The sequence below is a fragment of the Pocillopora damicornis genome, chromosome 14, assembly GCF_964200805.1.
Source record: "Pocillopora damicornis chromosome 14, jaPocDami1.2, whole genome shotgun sequence".
Taxonomy (NCBI): Eukaryota; Metazoa; Cnidaria; class Anthozoa; order Scleractinia; family Pocilloporidae; genus Pocillopora; species Pocillopora damicornis.
Genome location: NC_142683.1, coordinates 3,264,047 through 3,282,500, shown reverse-complemented (window position 1 = coordinate 3,282,500; position 18,454 = coordinate 3,264,047). Strand labels below are relative to the sequence as shown.

At 40.8% G+C, this 18,454-nt stretch overlaps 2 protein-coding genes across 3 annotated transcripts in view; both read right to left on the bottom strand.

Moving 5' to 3' along the window:
* The window catches only part of LOC113681833 (E3 ubiquitin-protein ligase TRIM45), a 3,958-nt gene extending 3,074 nt beyond the window's left edge, over positions 1–884 (bottom strand). The window contains exon 1 of the mRNA XM_027198954.2: positions 1–884. This exon is cut by the window's left edge and continues 3,074 nt beyond it. Within this exon, the coding sequence (XP_027054755.2) occupies positions 1–814 (814 nt within the window). The 5' untranslated portion in view covers positions 815–884.
* A 2,084-nt stretch (positions 885–2,968) lies between these two features.
* On the bottom strand, positions 2,969–18,323 carry LOC113664830 (atrial natriuretic peptide receptor 2). 2 transcript variants are annotated; one of them, XM_089193318.1, is made up of 21 exons: positions 16,283–18,323; positions 15,276–15,577; positions 14,631–14,766; positions 13,825–13,956; positions 13,603–13,701; positions 13,428–13,509; positions 12,879–13,026; positions 11,668–11,787; positions 11,405–11,482; positions 10,577–10,681; positions 10,013–10,084; positions 8,886–9,051; positions 8,235–8,387; positions 7,435–7,606; positions 6,661–6,801; positions 6,214–6,337; positions 5,824–5,892; positions 5,177–5,351; positions 4,773–4,871; positions 4,235–4,326; positions 2,969–3,521 (listed from the first exon to the last, which is right to left on the bottom strand). In XM_089193318.1, exons 1-21 carry the CDS (start codon positions 16,998–17,000, stop codon positions 3,396–3,398), a joined length of 3,309 nt encoding a protein of 1,102 aa, XP_089049444.1. In that variant the 5' UTR covers positions 17,001–18,323; the 3' UTR covers positions 2,969–3,395. The 2 variants fall into 2 exon arrangements, with proteins under 2 accessions (XP_089049444.1, XP_089049443.1); XM_089193317.1 differs by having other exon boundaries at positions 13,603–13,956.
* Between the last annotated feature and the right edge of the window lie 131 nt (positions 18,324–18,454).

Below are 18,454 nucleotides of genomic sequence, written 5' to 3'. Positions count from 1 at the left end.
TTTCTTTTTCCACGTCTGCGAATATGTTTTTCTTGTTTGCGTCAATGACTGCAATTAAATTGTCAACAAATGTTTGAATCTCTCTCTTCACATCTTCGCCTTGTTGTATCAGTGTGGCACATTCTTCATCAAGTCGGCTCATGGCATTCATCTTTGCTTGTAAATTGTGTCGCTGTTTTTCAATAAAAGACTTCATTTCAGTCTTTTGTGTCTCCGCTTCTTCTTTGATTAACTTCATATTATGACCTCCATGATCCAATGTGACACATATTTGGCAAACTGGCGTTTCACAGTCTTTGCAAAAATACTTTAGCTCTTCTTTGTTATGATCTTCTTTAGGACAGAAAGCAGGTCGTTTCATCACATCTTCATAGTCCTTGTCTTGAAAGTCTTTGAGCGCCAGAACACGATGATCTTTATTGCTGCGAATGATGTTGTGTCCAATGATGCACTCGTCACACCAAAACAAGCAACAATGAAAACAATAGGAACTTTCGGCGCTTTTCTTGTCGCAATTTCCACATCGTACTTGGCTGGTTCTGCACTCTTTAATTGCTAGCACATCAATCAAGCCATTCAGATAAAAGCTGGTGGGAAGATCTTTCAAATCGCCACTTTCAGGCACTCTGCTAATAGCTTGACACTTCGGGCATCTGATTATGTCTCGGCCATGGCTTGTTGTGTGCCAGTGTTTCAAGCAGTGCAGACAAAACGTGTGTAGACATGGAAGGTGCTTTGGATCGGTGTACACGTTAGTACACACTGGGCATGAAACTTCCTCGCGAAGATTGTGAAGCAACGTTTTGATATCCATGTGTTTTTCACTAAGAGCTGATCATAAGCTCGAGCAAAGCAGTTTTTCTCGGAATTGAAACCGAAACAACGATGCCTCGTGACTCCTTTTATTCTGGCTATTATTTGTTATGACAGCAGGTTTTGCGTATAAACCAATCACAGAACTTTATTAATACAAGAAACACTTAAATTTAGGATTCCTTGGATTCCTGGCTCTCTGACAAGTGAGTTAAGAGTCTGAGTTAGCATCTTCCCGGGAAAGTTTCCTTTGTCTTTTATTGACCGTAGATTTGATTCTGCTACGGTCTTAAATAAAAGGCATTTTTCAACCTGGATCTATAGAGCATAATAGACCTTTATCGCGTAGCACCATCTTGGATTGCGTGGCGTACCAAATCGAGGCTGTACGGGCATAAGTTATAGGGTTGTGTTACATTACATTATTTTGAGTGAAGATTACAAGGAAGCATGGCCCACGGTCATTGCTGCGTCAATTTCGGTAGAAACGAGAAACCAAATAAAAGTGGTGAGAATTTATCTCAACCAGATTAGAGTGTATAGCGACTGGTTTGGATGCGTCCTTGTCATTTCTTTCTACGTCGCGAAGGTGTTCTCGGAATCGGTCACCTAGTCGTCTTCCTGTTTCGTCAATGTATAACTTATTGCAACAAGTGCAAGTTATACAGTAATGACGTTGGCGGAGTTACACGTAAAGTTATCACTGATCACTTCACGTGTCGACTGTCGACTGTCGACTGTTTATTCACAATAAAATGCTACTAATATTCCCCTTTAAAAGGGTAAAAACGTGTCAAAGGAAATTTGTATGGAGGAGGCTTAGGATATTTTGTACTGCGGGCATTCAGAACACAATCATCAGGCTTCGCGTTATTGATTTCTCCCGGTTGTAAAGCTTGCTACAACAGATGGAGTATTTTCCAGCAAAGGAATGCGGTATTTCAAAAACAAGGCCACCACTTTAGGTATAAGCCTCCAGAAGGTTTTACAGTTTTATTGACATCATTTTCACAAGTGCGATGTTTCTGTGATCAGTGATAAGCAATAGGCTCAGATGATCAAACGTGAAATCATAACCTAGGTCCAGACTGGGTGTAAGGGAGCTAGAAATACACGACACGCGTGGTTTCTCGCGTGGCGTATCGCGTGACCACTTGTAGACCTTCGTGCTAACGCGTTTTTGTAGGATTTTTCTTTCGTGTAGAGAATATCATCAGTTAGAACGGCCGGGAGCAATACATGTATTTCTTGATAGATTGCTCTTAGCTTGGCAGAGCCATCTTAAAATTCAAGTAGTTTGCCAAATTTCTATGAGGCAAGAAATTCATGATTAACCTCTAAAATTCACAGAGCGATCGGCATCTTACAATAATTTCATAAAGGAAACTAAAAAAAGCCATTTGATTTCACGGCCATGTTAGCTTGCATAATAGACGTCTAAAGTCTCGAAGAATGACTCAGATATCTCCTCAGGGGGGTCGGGTAGGGGGTTTATCAAAACCCTCCCCTCCTATCAGCCAATAGGTTGTGACCAGACTGGGTCTGGTCACAACCTATTGACAAGTTCGGGATGACTTCAGATTGTAGCATACACCCTTCTGCAGAAGTGATAAGTAACATAAAGAGTCGTTCCTGATAACTGTCCCATTTGCTCTACCTAAATAATTGTGATAGTTTTCCTTAACTATCTTGTAGCAACAAATCATGTCCCGTTCGCTTTCCCAAGCAAAGGCGTTCAAATGCACGGCTGGAGGTACCACCAAGCGTTACACGATCTAACAGGGCAGCGTGCACAAAAAACCCAATTTTTCGTTTTCTCAGTCCATAAATGCATTGTTTCCATTGTTACCAACAATTTTGACTTAAACGATAATGTTTGATGATTTCACGACTACTTGTACCATCGGTGGAGGTTTTCTTGAAGTTTTGTGCTATTTTGTAATGTGGTGTCACCATGTACTAGGCAGGCATTGGTCATTTCCTTTCAGTGGTTTCTGAAAGGTAGGAACTTTACATATGGAAACATTGCAATTTTATATGGCAGGTAATCAGAACATACTAATCAGGACTCGCTGTAATTCGCTCAGTTGTGGATCTTACTACAAGAAACTAAGAAAGTAATGCGGTATTTCAAAAACAAGGCTACCATTTCAGCTCTAAGCAGCTTCTTTGAGAAGGTTTTATTGTTTTAATTACATAGTTTTTACAAGTATGATGTTATACGATCAAACGTGAACCCAAAACTTATATCCAGGTAGGGTGAAGAGGGAAGAAGAAAGACACGGAACACGCTAAGCGTGGCGCCCTGCCTCGCGACTAGATCAAAATCGTAGGCCTTTCCGCCAATTCCCTCTTGAAGAATTTCCCTTACTTGTAAAGAATATTTTCAGTTAGAACAGCCGAGAAAATATGTTTCTTTATGGTTTGCTCTAAGCTGAGCAGTGCCATCTTAAGATTTATGGCATTTGTTAAATTTCTATCAGGCAAGGAATTAATTTTTATCTCTTAAATACACAAAGCAATTGGCATCTTACAATAATCGCAGAAAGAAAACTGAATAGGGTCATTTGATTTCTCGGCTCTTAGCTTGCATAATATACGTCTAAAGTCTCAAAGAGTGGCTCAGATATCTCCTCAGGGGGGTCGGGCAGGGGTTTGTCAAAACCTTCCTTCCCTATCAGCCAATATGTTGTGACTAGACCCAGTCTCTGTAGAACACAATGAAACGAGGTTAAATCTAGTTAATTTAAACTAATTTAAGAGTTCAGCACATCCCTTTTTACATTATTAAGTTATGATTGTTGATAATAACTACTCCACTTACGCTACCGAAAAAGATTTCCCCAATTGATAATGTGATAATTTCCCTTAACGCCCTCGTAAGAATTTTCCTTTAGAATTTGCTTTCTACATACTTTGCATTTGGAGCGATGAAAATATTTCTTTTCTCCGCACTTAGGGAACGTTCCCGTTGGCTATTGCAAGTACAATGCGTTCATTTGTCTTTATGAGTCCAGGAAACAAATTGATGTATTTAAGCTTCTTTCAGCGCCGTTAAGTCATTGTACGATCACCAACGTCTTCGAAAGAAACGCCATGAACAGCATGTGACCAGGCCGTCATTATTAGCCCTTCAGTGCGAGCGAAAAATTTTGATGCCTTGAGGTCCTTGAGCAACGCGAGCCGGTAAGAGGTCTATAATTGTAAGTTGTCTGGTGCTGATTAGTGTTAGTTCCCTTGCAGAATTCTCACTGACCTCAAACTTTCTCGCGGGCGAAGAAACGCTCGTGCCACAACGCTGATAATAATAAGGGCCTGGTGACAAGCTACGCCAGGAAGATTCAGGGATACTTAAGGATTATCTAATCGAATGCGCACATGCGCACATGCGCACAGCCTCTACAAAATGTTATTTTCTCACCTTAATCTGTGCCTGGCCTTTCTCCTGGAGATGATAGCCTCCAAGCTCCACCAATTTGGCGCGGGACTCTCGGCTGACGTGGATACGATGAGCTGGCGAAGCAACAGAGGCCTCATAATAAATCCTCAGGGTTTTATCAAGAACTCCTTTATGAATTCTGTGCTCTACCTTCCCCAATCAACAAATTTGTTTGAAAAGGAAATCGGAAAAAAATTTTAGACAGGTTATCTGACAACTAAATTGTATTACTGATTTAAATTCACATTTTCGATTTTATATGTTAGAGTGGGGTTGGGAATTTATTTTCAACCAAAAAAGAAATCGTTTTTACGCTATTGACTAGCCCCCACATTGTTTGGAAATGTTTGGGCTTGGAAAAATACTTGCAAGCGAGTGCGCACATCTTAGCAGGCCTTCATACTTAGCTAACAGGCTTTATACTTAGCTACCAGGCCTTTATAGCTGTTAGGTCTTCATTCGTAGCACAAATCAAAGTCAGTTATTCTTTGAAACTAAAGCAGGACAACAGAGCACTTACGAAAGCCACTACTCTCCATCTTGGATGCGATATGAACAGTATGGCCGTACAGACAAAAACGGGGCATTGTGACGCCAACCACACCAGCAACAACAGGACCTGAGGGTCAGTACAGCACAGTATATAAGAATAAATTACACTTATGGAACAGCTATGGAGCCTTTAAATCTTCTTCACAACGTTTACTTGAACATGGTTGACAACAGAACATTCTTATCAGTCAAGGCCTTGTAGCTTTGTTGCCCTAACTGATAAGAGAGTTCTCTAACCTCCATCCTTAATTCGAATTTTTCTATTCCTTTGGAATAAGATGCTAATCAAGCGCATGTTTCCTTCTTCCCCTTTCCGTAACGGCCAGGTTACTGAGTAGTTTCAAAGATGGCGGCGATCATAGTCCAAGCTACCTGTGTGTATTCCAATTCTGAGTTGAAGCTGATGATCTGGAAGATGACGGACACGAAAGAAAAACATGTGACTTAGAAGCTCCAAAGCCATGCTCGCGATCTCTCCGGCGTGTTTGTTGCCGTTCAACTTGGGACATCCGCTAACCACGACGTATGCATCACCGACAGTCTCGACCTGAAAGGAACGTTATTGTCACAAGGGTTCTTGCCGAACAAATTGGTCTTCAGACCTTGCAAGGGAACGATCGCGTCGACTTTAGCAAAACTGTAATAAAATAGTGCTAATCATAGAGAAAATTGTCAGATTTTCCCTTTGTTCAGCGCTCCTAAGAAAATGAATAACATCTTTCTTTACACAACGAGCGCCTTCAAACTTTACCATCTCCATTTATAATTGAAATTTCTGACTCCAGCAGTTTGCAAGATGGATTTGACCTATGAGCCTCGTAATGGTGGGATTTACCAGAAGGCCTGGAGCTGACAAGAGCTTTGTCCCACACCAGGCTCTCACTTGACTCTGGCCTGCTCGTGCCTCTTCTGCTTTGTAACCAAGTTGAAGTTGTATGATTGTAAATTTTTTGTTTGTTTTGTCTTGAAAAATACGAAGGAGGGGATTGCATGGCTTTTCAAAAGCACTCAGCACTTACCTTGTAAACGTCAAATCGTGTGATTATCTCATCAAAAGCGACGTTGAGATCGTTCAGGAAATCTACAATCTGCATTCGAAGGAGGACATGGTAGATGATAAGCTTCATTATTATATGGCAAGAAGGGTTTGGGGAAATCTGAGCGTTCTGATCGGTTGTTACTAGGTTGGTATTTTGCCTAACGGACTGTTTCCACGAAACATCGCGCACTGCCACGACCTCGGGCAAATATTACCCACTGCGACCCTTATACTCGGTGAATGAGAAGTTATTTTCAATTTCATTGCCAAGTTGGGCTTGCCAAAGAAAAATTTTTTCCAGACTGATTGCACGAGAGTAATTTTAGCTTAACTTAGCGTAGTTCGTATACGCTGCTCATCGTTTCTATACCTCTAGTGGTTTGCTGAGAGACGCCAGCTTAGTGAATCCCACAACGTCACTAAAAAATATGGTGACTTCTTCAAACTCCTGAGCTTGGACTGAACTGCGTGTCTTCAATTGTTCGGCGACCATCCTACAGACAGAGAGCAATAGTAAATTGAACTATTTTAGGGGAAGGAACCACTAGTATGCACTGACCAAAATCCTTCACGCCTTTTTTGGTCTTGTTCGTCGCCTACGCTACGCGAAAGCGAGGCTGGAAACCACTGAATAAAGAGATCAATTTGAGCAGCATGTATATATTTCAATACCTTTCATTTGCACAGTTTAATCTAAAATAAATCCAACCAAAGCCCAGTTATGACAATAATATACAGCCTGCTAATATATATAACAATAACATGACAAAGATCAGTAGAAGCTCCAACTCCGATAGATGCGTAAATTCCAACTTACGGTGGAAGAAGACGATTAAGCAGTTTCTCGGTTCGTTCTTTCTCTTCGTTTAGTTGTCTTGTTCGCTCGTCCACAAGTCGCTCCAAGTGATTGGCGTGTTTTTCCATCATAGACACCATATTTTCTGCAATGTTTGATCCCCTGAACAATGCAGAGGAAATTGGTAAGTACTAAAATTAGCTCGCTTTGTGCGAAATGATGGAATAAATTTAACAGCCTATCGCACAAACAAAAAATATTTTTAAGTGCCACGTTGTAATGATGATGATTATATTAGGGACTGTGATGATAAGTAATGGTAATTAAACTGAGTGGAGTGAAATTTGGTCCTAGATCATACGCGTGATTTCAAAATCGAACGGGCGCGTAGCGCTAGTGTCATATTTCGAATCACAAAAATAATTTCATACCAAAATTTCACGACACGAAATTCAATTACCACTTTATTGCATTTATTTTTAAATTGTTAAACTCAATTTTCTAATAAAATTAATTCAGAGTTTCGAAAAGAGATAAAGTTTTAAGAACAAAAGTTGCAAAATTTGAGACATGATAGCTTCTTTGTCTCTCATTACCTGTAATGTGATTAGTTACTTTATACACGCTTTGAAATCTGATTTGTTGCTTTCTATTTTCTATAAAAAAGATGCCATTTGAAGCAAAACAAGTGGAATAAGGGAATAAATCATTCTACTGTAAGCCAATCAGATTGCAAGGTTTACTAATAATTTCAATGAGCATGTAATATTGATAAATATACTTAAATGGTTATACCGGCCGCTAATCTTCTTGAGGCGATCTACGATGCGAAAAAAATGCGGCCTTTCTTCGGGATCATCACTCCAACAGTCGACCATCAAATCAACGAACTCGGGCCTCACTTCCACCGAGGTCAGGTCTGGGCGGAATGGAGGGTCGTCATGCCCCATGATACGATGGATAATTTCTGTATTACAAAAGGAACAAAAAAAATTGCTCAATACAAATGGAAAATAGTTTGTGTCTAGTATGACATGATGTTTCATCTCAACCAAGGAAATCATCAGAGTTTCCTAGTTGGGAATCGCATTCAAAGACTCTTACAATGTTCTTTGTTTGTTGTTTCTTTGTGCATAAATGTAGCTTGTTAACACGCGGTTGGGAATCATTCTCCGATAAAGGGCCAGATTTCTATCATCAACGAATTTTCTTAATAATTTCAAAAGTATCTGATGATTCTAAACGACCAGCCACGAACTTTTTCTCACAGAAATAAAAAGAAAATAAATAAATGCACAGTATGTGTCATTTGTGAGAATGACTGTCTTTCCTCGGTAAGGAATTATCCAGCTAAAGAGGTAAATTCTCTCTCTGTAAGGCTGAGAGGATTTTTAAGGGAAATCCACTGCACAAAAAACATGTAAACTCGAATGTGTTCTTTTGCGCCGGCGTGCGCTGTTAATTCAGCAGCGGTGTCCTCTCATCCAAAAAGATGAGGCTTATGTAAGGCAAGGACTGAAGTCTTCACAAAGATGATTGATTTTAATCGGAGCCGTATCTCTGACTATATCGTTTTGAAAAGCCGTTTAATGTACCTTTAGGTCCAAGAGGACAATCAATGAAGGGTTTTGAGCGAGTAGCAATTTCCTGTAAGATAATTCCATAACTGTAGACGTCAGCTTTCTGTGACAAGCCTTCTCTCTCGACCTTGCTTAGATTTATGTGTTCTGGTGCTGTCCATAACAGATCTGTGAAAGAAAATGAAGAGATGAGTATGCCGCCAATAAGTATGCCAAAAGCACTGACAGATCAACGCGAAATAGAGCAAGGGAAATGAAGGTGAGATTGGTCTGATCGATAGACTCTCTGGTTTCATGTTTTCATTCCAGGAACTATTGGATGTTTTACACCAACTGAGTGCCTGACACAGGCTTAGCAACATCATTTTTAAAGAAAGATGCTGATTGTTTTGTCGCTCTTTTGGGGCACAGAAATAAATCTGAATCCTCATGAGGAATCGAACCACATACCCTCGCTCCAGTCCACCACTATGGAGCTACAGAGAACTCTGGAGTGAGTGATGCCTTTTTCTGTTCGTAGGCCAAGCATGGACAGTAACGTTTATCTCAAGCTTTGCAGTTAGAATTTACGAATTGTAAACTCTCGACTGGTGATCTCAGCTGGGAAAAGCAACGCCCTTATTCAGACATGTGCAAAGAATCAGGTGTATTTTTCTGCTTCTTTACCTGCGTACATCTTTGTTACATCACAGTCCACCTTATCCTCGCCTTCCTTAAAATCATGCAGTCCCCAGTCTGTAATGCTCACCACCCAGTGGCTGTCAATCATACAGTTCCATGAGGCGAGGTTACCATGAAGTTTGACTGGACTGTTATGTAGATATTTCATACCCTGGAGGTCGGGTTAAATGAAAGATTTAGGTATAAAACAGCCTTCTTGAGATCCAGGAAGCGGTCAAACGTGAATTAATTGCTGGATAAGTAATGAAACACGAAAAAACCACAGGGCGGCTAGCTTACGAGCAAGCCCTCGTTAGTTGTAATTTGGAATTATCAACTGAGTTGATAACGTAAACTGGCAACCGTTAAGAATTTCAAAACTGACGTTTCGAGCGTTAGCCTTTCGTTAGAGCCAATGACGAAGGACTAACTCTCGAAAAGTCTTGTTATACTGTCCCATCCACGCAGCAAAACAGTTTCATTAGAAACTTAACCCCTTTTCTCAGTACTGGTGTTTCGGCACCAACGTTTTTCCGCCCCTTAGGAAAGTGTGAGGCCTCGAAAAACGCAAATCGATAAGAGGTCTGCTAGGGTTCTATCACAGGTAATTACTAGTGCCAGACCCCCGTCTAACCTCTTCGCGACTTGTCTTCATTCTTTCCCGGGGCGGATAGTGAGGGCATGCTCGCAGGCTTAGAGGAGGCAAATAACTGAGCTCGAATGCTCGAAGAAGCGTTGTAGATGACGTCTACAGGGAGAAATAACTAATGAGATGCGCTTTGAAACATGTATCTAATGGAAGGCAAGAGAAAAGTATCGAGCTAAAAAGCAGCTCGCAAAAATTTTTAACTAGTGTCCAACGTAAGAAAATACCTATTCGGTTTCGAGTACAGAATTGATTTGTAGCTTACGCCAATTGCACGGAACTATTCATCCTATGTAGAGCGCGAGCAAAAAAGGAAAAAGTCAGCAGCTGCTCCAAAGAAGAGGGAAACCTGTGGCTAATGACAAGTGCGGGAGAACAGGGTTACCATGAAAAGGGTGGGAAGGTGATGGAAAGTGGGGAAATTTTTAATTCAGTAGCGGCAACAAACTTTAAGATGTGAGTGGCCACAAAAACAGTATTCACTTACTGCTGCAATGTCGATGGACATAGATAACTTGAAAGCGTAATCTATCTTGTATTCATCATTCGCAAGTACATCCTACAGACAAACAATACAAGAGCGAGAGTTGCAAATGGCGAAATTTGAGTGCCTGCGTGAATAGATCTTTCACGAGAGATGAGATAATGGTGTGAGTGGTTTAAACCCTTTAACTTCTAGGTGTGATTAGTATCTAATTTCTCCTTACGACTAAAGAATCTCTTTGTTGTGAAACAAATTTTACTTATCAGCACCTTAGGGAACGTATAGAGAACAGTATGGAGAATATGCATACTGATACTAGGGTGTAAAGGGTTAACAAGCCACAGAGTTAAGTAAAGTAAAATCAATGCAATTCTAGATTACTCTCGACAATCGATTGAAAATCGTTCAAGAAGAAAATGTGAATACGGAACATACTGAAAAATATATGCAGGCGCGAGGTGCATCTTGGGTCCCTTTATGTGTAGAGTGGTTGCCTCTCCACCAGATGACACAAAAAGATGTTTCAACAAACTCGCGTAAAAACTCGCGTACAAACGAGTTACAAACCTGTAGGCTTCCTTTCTTGCAGTAAGACCACACAAGAAGGATGTTTGGTGACTCAATGCACGCCCCAATGAATGGGTTGAGATTCTCGTGACTCAAATCTCGTACCTTTAAGAAGGAAAAAGCAGGAAATGTGGCCGTGGTTGTAAGTATATCTACATGTAGCTGATGCCGAAAGAAATGAAACGTCTGGACGTTTCTAATTACGAAAAAAAACAGCATGAAACTTAAAGTTTACCCAAGATCTAAGATTTTAGCACTATAACTCCCAAGAGTGACCATGGCATAATTTCTCCTTACAATATCAATGCAGTGTAAAGCAGACAAGTGATGAGAATGAGGAAAATATCAGTTAGGGAATAGTTAAGTGATCCAATATCGAATTTTATAAACTAACATGGTAGACAGTAAGGAGAATTACCAATGAGATCTTGTGAGAGAACAATTAATAAGCGCTCAGCTAACTTAGAGAAATGAAACATTGAGAAGCGCAAACACCCTCGCAGAGAAAAATAAAATCGCACATTGATGCGTATTCTGTTTTGCTCATTGTCCTTGGAAAATTCAAAAAACGCTGCGGCTAAAAGTGAGAGAGGAAATTTCATATCTAATTTTGATATTGTCTGCCTATGAGTTTTATTGGCAACTGGCAAAATTTTTGTTTCTCGTTTCGAAAGAAACGACACAAGAGACATCAGCAGTTTACTAATTATCTCACAATCTGTGTTGATGTAAGGATGGACATTCCATTCTTTCCCTCCCCTCGTTAGTTTAAGTAGCTTTCCCTCCCTCCCCCTCTGGATCACTACCATGCCATTACTGTTACAATACCTGTTTTAGTTCTATCAAAACGTCTCTTGTCAGTTGAACGCTTCTTTTCCTGAGTCGTTTGATAACTACCGTTTGCGTCTGAAATAAAATGCAGTTCGTTTAGTGTGGCTCTATTTCGTGTTAGGCTCTCGGTAGGTGGAAATGGGTGGAAAGACTGACACGAAAACCGGCAGAAGTGAAATAAAAATTAAAGAAAACAGAGCCGTTTCCGTAAATACACAAGCGCCTGCAATAACCGCACATAAGTCAGCACTAACACTAACATGATACTCTCCAATGGTCGTGCCCGCGTACTCTGCTTTATCTTCTAAATCCGATATTGCGGAAGAATTCTCATTATTTCGGCTCACGTGGGTTGGGTTGGCGCTAGATGAGGCTGCAGTCTGGAGAAAAGGTATAACGAGAAATAATCAGTTTAATCTGTAAATATCAAGCGCGGGAAACGTGTGGCCTTCACAAAGCGCAGGAAAGCAGGTAGACTGGACCAAGCGCTGACGCTCATACGCACTATACAAAGCGCGGGAAAACAGCGCTTTGGGTTAGAAATGCAGCTAGTGTCTAGCGCTGGAACAAATTCAGGCTGTGTCAAGCACGAGAAAACACATCACCTCAGCGAGGTCTTAATGAAAGAAACTTTGGCCCTCAATATCATCAACAAGTAATCGCTTATTTCCTTGTAAAATTAAGGATTAATATCACTGTGTTTTAGAAGTTGCATAAATTTCCCAAGTCGCGCTGCAACACGCATGATATTAATGCCTAATTTTACTCGGCCCCATCTGATTATTTATTCTTATTTCCTTCCTGGGAAAAAACCTATTTCCCTCATTTCGTAATTTACGCCGCGTTGGTTTGAAATATCATAGTTAACATGGGCGTTATTTTTCTGTAATGAAGAAGCTCTAGAAGAACATGTCATATTTCCAAAACATATCGCTGGCTGGAGTGTGTGTAGAATATTGTAGAACATACTTCATAGCCTCAGGGTTCATATTTTACAACTTCCAGTGCATGAAAAAATAGTAAAATAGGTTACTAAAATGAAGTGGTAAGCGGTGAGTACGCAATCATTGACTCTAAAACTATTTGAACAAGCTTGGAACCACCGCATTATGCAGCCTTTTGGTTAGGAATGCAGCTAGTGTCTAACGCTGGAATAAATTCAATCTGTGTCAAGCACGAGAAAACACTTCACCTCAGCGAGGCGCGGAAAGACATGAAGCGCGTGCATAGCTCTGGAAACGTACAGTCATTGCAAAGCGCTGGAAAAGGTGTACGCTGCTTCCGTATTAAGTGCGCAAACTGAGCATAGAACCAGGAAAAGGACACAAAAAGAGTGGAGGGTATGCAGCCTTCTCCTCAATAGCGCCAGGTAAGTCTGTGACCTCACTGAAGTGTGACTGCAGAAGTAAATTCAAAACATTTTTATAACACCTGATGGATTTTGACAAACATGTGCTTCCTGCCATCTTACCTGGTGAGGCATGATAAAATTATTAAACCAGAACGGTAACATGCCCTGGGGTTTAGGCTTCTGTTTAACGTTTTCTTTCATTTTGAGGTCTTCAAAGCGGATTTTCCACGTCATATTTTCAGCCAAATCTGCCTCATAACGAAGCTTCCTATATCAAAACAGGAAAATACAACTGAATCCTTAAATCTTAAGCTTCTTAGGACCAACGTGCTCATGTTAACGCGGTTTGAGACTCTCAAGGTGGAATCTCGGTGGTATCTCAGGAAAACGTTGTTATCTCAGGAAAACATTGTGCCCAAGGACTCGACCAAAGTTCAAGACATCCAGGGAAAATTTTTTAGTGAAACTTAAATGACACCAGTCTACGCCTGGGACGTTTAAGTTGTCCGATCTCGAGATAACGGCACTAAATTGAAAGTCATGGAAAATATCTTTCGTCCTCTCGAGCGCGTTGGGAAAGAAACATTTGCTAACTTTTTAATTTTGAGGGAGAATAAGACAACCTGTGGTTAAAGCTTGAGAGATCTAGCTAGAAAACCCGCTGATTACCTGATAATTATGAAGAACATGAAAGCTAACACCACCACTCCAGAGATAGAGGCACCTATCACCGCATTTACGATACGTGCAGCTAGAAAAGCAATCAGAACAATCCGTTAGACTTCACGATCACAAATTTTACATAATGTCGATTTGAATGGCAAAGAAAGAACGAAATTTTTACTTTTCTTTTCTTCCTCCAAACACAGCTCCTTATCCCATCCGCACCTCGGTTTGTCCGATGGAGGTCTGGTTCGACCCCCGGCCCAGATCACGCTCACATCTGCAAAGCAGTAACGTAGACACGGTGATAATTCTACAAAAATGATGCCGTCTGAATTCTCCTTACATTTTAAGCGACAACCTTCCAAGGACGTTGGGAGAATTCCGAGGTAAAGGTACCAACCTCTGAGATTAAAGCCTCCAGTTTTGTGACTGTAATCGGCGATGTTCTGAAAGCTTCCATTCACGTAATACTTGAGCGAGTAGTCGGGTTCTCTGTCACCGGAACTGTCTATACGCACTATACCGGAAGCCCCTGGGAGAAAAGAAACAATCTCCGTCAGTTCCCACCCTTCTCCTACCCCTCACCCTTGTTTTTACTCTCTATTACCCTGCAACGGAACTGATGGACGCCTAACAACCACCATTGTGGCTGGGGTCAAAGCAATCATTCCTTGGGGCTAGTGTAATTATTCCCTTGGGTCAGGGGGCGAGGAGATAGGGAACCGAGAGGGTCTTTAACGCTATCATTTTGAATCACTCAATTGAGCATAATTTTCGGCATAATGCCATGTTTTCAGCAGTGACTCTCAAAAGCATAATCTGTTCTCAAATCTTCGAACTTAATTTATCTGACACTTATTATGACAGCCTCCTTCTTATACCCGTCTTCAAGTCTTCCGTTTCTGTACCCAATGATAGACAGGCAGACAGCCAAACAGACAAAACGGTGTAAGAACAGACGTACAGAATAACTGATATACACGCGTGATAGACAAACATGACAGAAGGTCAGACAGTCATTGACTCCATTTCGGTGAAGTTACGTTTCTCGTTTTAAAACCATCCTCGCTATTGCTCAAGGCCCCTACGAGTTTTCAAATTCCAGCTGTCAAGTTTCTTCAGACACCCCTTGCACCTGATCGACATGTATCTCATCAACAACAAAAGACGCATATTTAGACCCTCTTCCAAATGATCTCATACTACCTTCGAATTCTCGATTCAGCATTCTGTTCACGATCGCCCTTCCGTCCTTTTTACTCCCTCCAGCGGCAAGAGTTTCATTGAGCGCGTTCGCATAAAGATAAATTGCGTCATAGATGGCTCCAGCGTAAACTTCCACCTGTCCATAAGAAACAAATATACAATGGCGTCTTACTGATATTGAGGAACACCCCAAAATTTTTAACTATCATTGGATCCCTTTCTTGGTTACCACCCCCCCCCCCCGTCCTATTTGTCCTTCTTGACAAAAGGGTTTGAATTCAACCCTTGTAACCTCATTTGTCCTGTCCACGCTAATAGACATAAGAAACAGTCGACAGGAAACCGAAAGAAACCATAAACTGAAAAAAGAAACTTGGCCATCAGAGTTTTATTTTGTGCAAAAATAATTTATTTGAAAATTCTACGAGGATTTCACTCGATTCGTTAAAAAAAAGTTACTTTCTCGGAACCGGTTGTTATTCATCGCTATAGTCCCCCCTTAATACTTTGTTAGGGATTACTGACCCTCCCCTCAGTTCCCCCTGAAAACCGTGTGGTCCTCCCCCTCCCAAACAAAATTCTCCAAACCTCCCTCCCCCCCCCCCGCGATAACTAATGAAAAGTTCCTTCGACCAGCTTAATTACCTGCTCACTGTCATCCAACTTTATGTAAAAAGGAGATGCGTTCATTTTTGCCCGTACTCTTTCTTTAAACGACTGCCACAACGGTGTGGTCGGTTCGCGCACGTGGATACTCAGAATTCCTCGAAACGCCAAGGCCGCCTCCGCGTCACGGCCATCGTTTCCCATAAAGGTGTTATTTCCAACGGTGGCGGATGGCAAAAGGTTTACGGTTAGAAACGCAAAGTCGCCGTTCAACATGCCGAGGTCGAGTGCGTTCAGCATAATCGCGCGCATGTCGCCACCATAGCATAACATGACAAATACTGAAAGAAAACGCAGAGAAAATAAAAACAAGTGCGCGTGCGTAAAGCTACTGGGGTAAGCCTGTATCTGGGTATCGAAGCGATAGCTTAAATGTCATGCGCAGACGTTACCCCAAATTGTTCAACTGAAGTCGAAACGGACGACAAATCTACAGCCAATTGATGTTTAAAAGCTGCAACTGTTACTGGTAGAGGAAATTTTTAAAATACTGTCCAGGCTAACTAATCAAACTTTGAGAAGGAAAAAGTTTGGTTGGATAAAAAAATCAATTTTCCTGAGCTGAATAACATTCTGAATAAAGGTAATAATTTTTTAAAGAAAAGTGTCGGTGTGATGTTTAAAAGATAATTTGGTTCTATCAACAGAGTTGATAATGTAAATTGGCCACTGTAAAGTTTTTGAGCCGGACATTTCAAGCCTTGCCAAAAATTGTAATCTTATTTAAAGTTTACAATAAAGTAATTCAAGCTATGAACTGATGATATAATACCAAATATCTCATAAATAAATTACTTTACGATAATTTGTTAATAATTAGTAATACGACCTTCATGTTCTACGGTTCAAAGATTCTAGAGCTTGCTTTTTCAAATCAGCCACACGTTACGCGCTCGGCCAGTTTGACATTACTCGCTTTACTGCGCCATGAACTGTGTTCCATTCAGTTCTATTAAAATTTCTCATTCATTTCTGCGTCCACTTACTTCGCGCCGTTTCCTTGGCGTGTAACAGCGTGCTTTTGAACTCCTCTCTTTCTGTCACCAAAACATGCCCTGGACTAAGAGTGTGTAAGTATCTAATCTCGATGTCGTTCTCCAGAAAGTCTTTCATCAAGCCCGACATAGCCAGTTGCCATATACTCTCGGTCGATGCCAAAATTCCGATGCTCTTCCATTTGAAATAGCGAAATACCGACAGAAACAATTTTCCCATTTTTGAGAAGGATCCAACAGTTCGTGCAAACGTCTGGTAAATGCTTTTCTCTGATAGCGTCGGCGATTCACATCCCCAGGAAACCATCGGAAGATTCCACGAGGAGGCTAAAATCGCGGCCGGTCCGCAGATGATATCACATCCATCTCCAATGATGGCGTCCACACCTGCGATTCGGAATTCCACTGCTTGATTCAGACCTTCCGCAGCTAGACACATAGAGTCGTTCCACAGAAAAGTCATATTATAGCCAGGTAATAGTGTTTGGTCTTCATTTATCCGATCAACAGCAATGGTTATGGCGGAGGCTGAAGTTTTCCCGATTGGCCAATAACCAGTCATGGGGAGTAAAACTCCAATTTTGACCTCCTTCTCGTTGTCCGTAATCGCTTGATTTTCATCGTGACGGAGGCCTGTCACCGTGTCGACGAAAAGGGAGATCGAAGCAATAAGGAAAAAGACTAACTTTCTGCCACAAGGAACGCTCATGACTCTCTCTGACCGAGAAATAACATGGAATTTGTCTTAATAGCTTTTTTTCATTTTTAAATTACCATACATTGAGCATTATTTCTCATCCAATGGTAAAAAACAAATCGAATGTAGGGACACTCTCTCTTTGATCGACCGAACTCAATGACGTCATGGTTTTAAATGATTGCCTGCCAGCTTGAGAGGATTCGTATTCTGAAAAGACTCAAAGAAATGCCGCCTTCATCGTTTAGAATTTCCCCATCACGATTCACTTTGTAGACGTTTTCGCTGATATTTGGCTGTTACGTTTTGAGTACAAAAACCAAATCAATGAAAACACAGAAAATAACATGACAGAGAGCTTTAAATCCAAAACTGTCTCATGCACAGCCAAACAAAAACAAAGAAAATATCCCCCCCCCAAAAAAAAACAAACATAAAATAAAAACCAAACAAAAAGCCCTTAGTGCAATGTGTAACCCTTTGACCCCTATAGTGACTTGCATCTAATTCGCCTTTCAGTATCATCCTTGAAACATCGAGGTTAGGAAAATACAGAAAATGATCACAAGCTTCAAAAGCTCTTAATTTTTAAACAAATTCTCCTTGTCAATGCCATAGGAAATTTATTGAGGGTAGTATAGAAAATATGCATCCGAATATAAGGGTGTACAGGGTTAAATACAAATCAATACAAGTCAGCACTGGCGGCTTTCATAATCTTTGTCAAACCAGCTCCAGTCCCTACATACGAAGATGACTGTAACGTAATTAAACACCCGAACATATCCGACTTGTGCACGAAGATTTACGAGTGCTCCGATAATTAACATATATATATATGAGGATGGAAGAACTGTAGAATTGTTCGGTATCGTTGGGAACTAACTTCGATGTCGACTAAAATCTCAGCAAGTTCGGGTTCAAGTTTCACGAGTTAGAATCGATTGGAAACCGAGAGGTTTCCCGACGTAACATTCAAAGTCATGAGCGGTCGAGCTGAAGACAGCTCACTGCAATAAATCGACACTGTTCTCATGCACCAGAAAGGCGACTCGGTATTGTACTGAAGTAACCTTACTAACAAATGTAACGCGCATAACTCAGAATAAAAAACTTCGTTCACATTCATAACAGAGAACTTAAAAAACAAACACAAACATATTTCAAACAAAAACAAACATATTTCATGCACAGCCACATAAATTGTCTGCGAAGTCTCAGTAACTCGACTCTTTAACTCCCAGAAGTGATCAACATGAAACTTCTCCTTATAAATATCCTTACATTATCCAGCAAACAGGTAACGAGAATATTCAAACTTATCAGGTGGAAGCTGTTATCTTGATCTAACACCATATTCTTGTAACCAATTTAAGAGGAAACGTGTAACAGCTAGTGAGGAGAATTAACAATCAGATCTTGGGAGTTAAAGAGTTAACAGTTTGTGGTCATATTTTCAAGCTAAA

Coding starts and splice junctions, on each gene's coding strand:
- LOC113664830 (XM_089193317.1), bottom strand. CDS start 17,000: ATGAGCGTTCCTTGTGGCAGAAAGTTAGTCTTTTTCCTTATTGCTTCG. Junction 15,578..16,282: donor CGCCAAGGAAACGGCGCGAA/GTAAGTGGACGC, acceptor GTTTTCTTTCAG/TATTTGTCATGTTATGCTAT. Junction 3,522..4,234: donor AAGGCCAGGCACAGATTAAG/GTGAGAAAATAA, acceptor TGTGTTCTACAG/AGACTGGGTCTAGTCACAAC.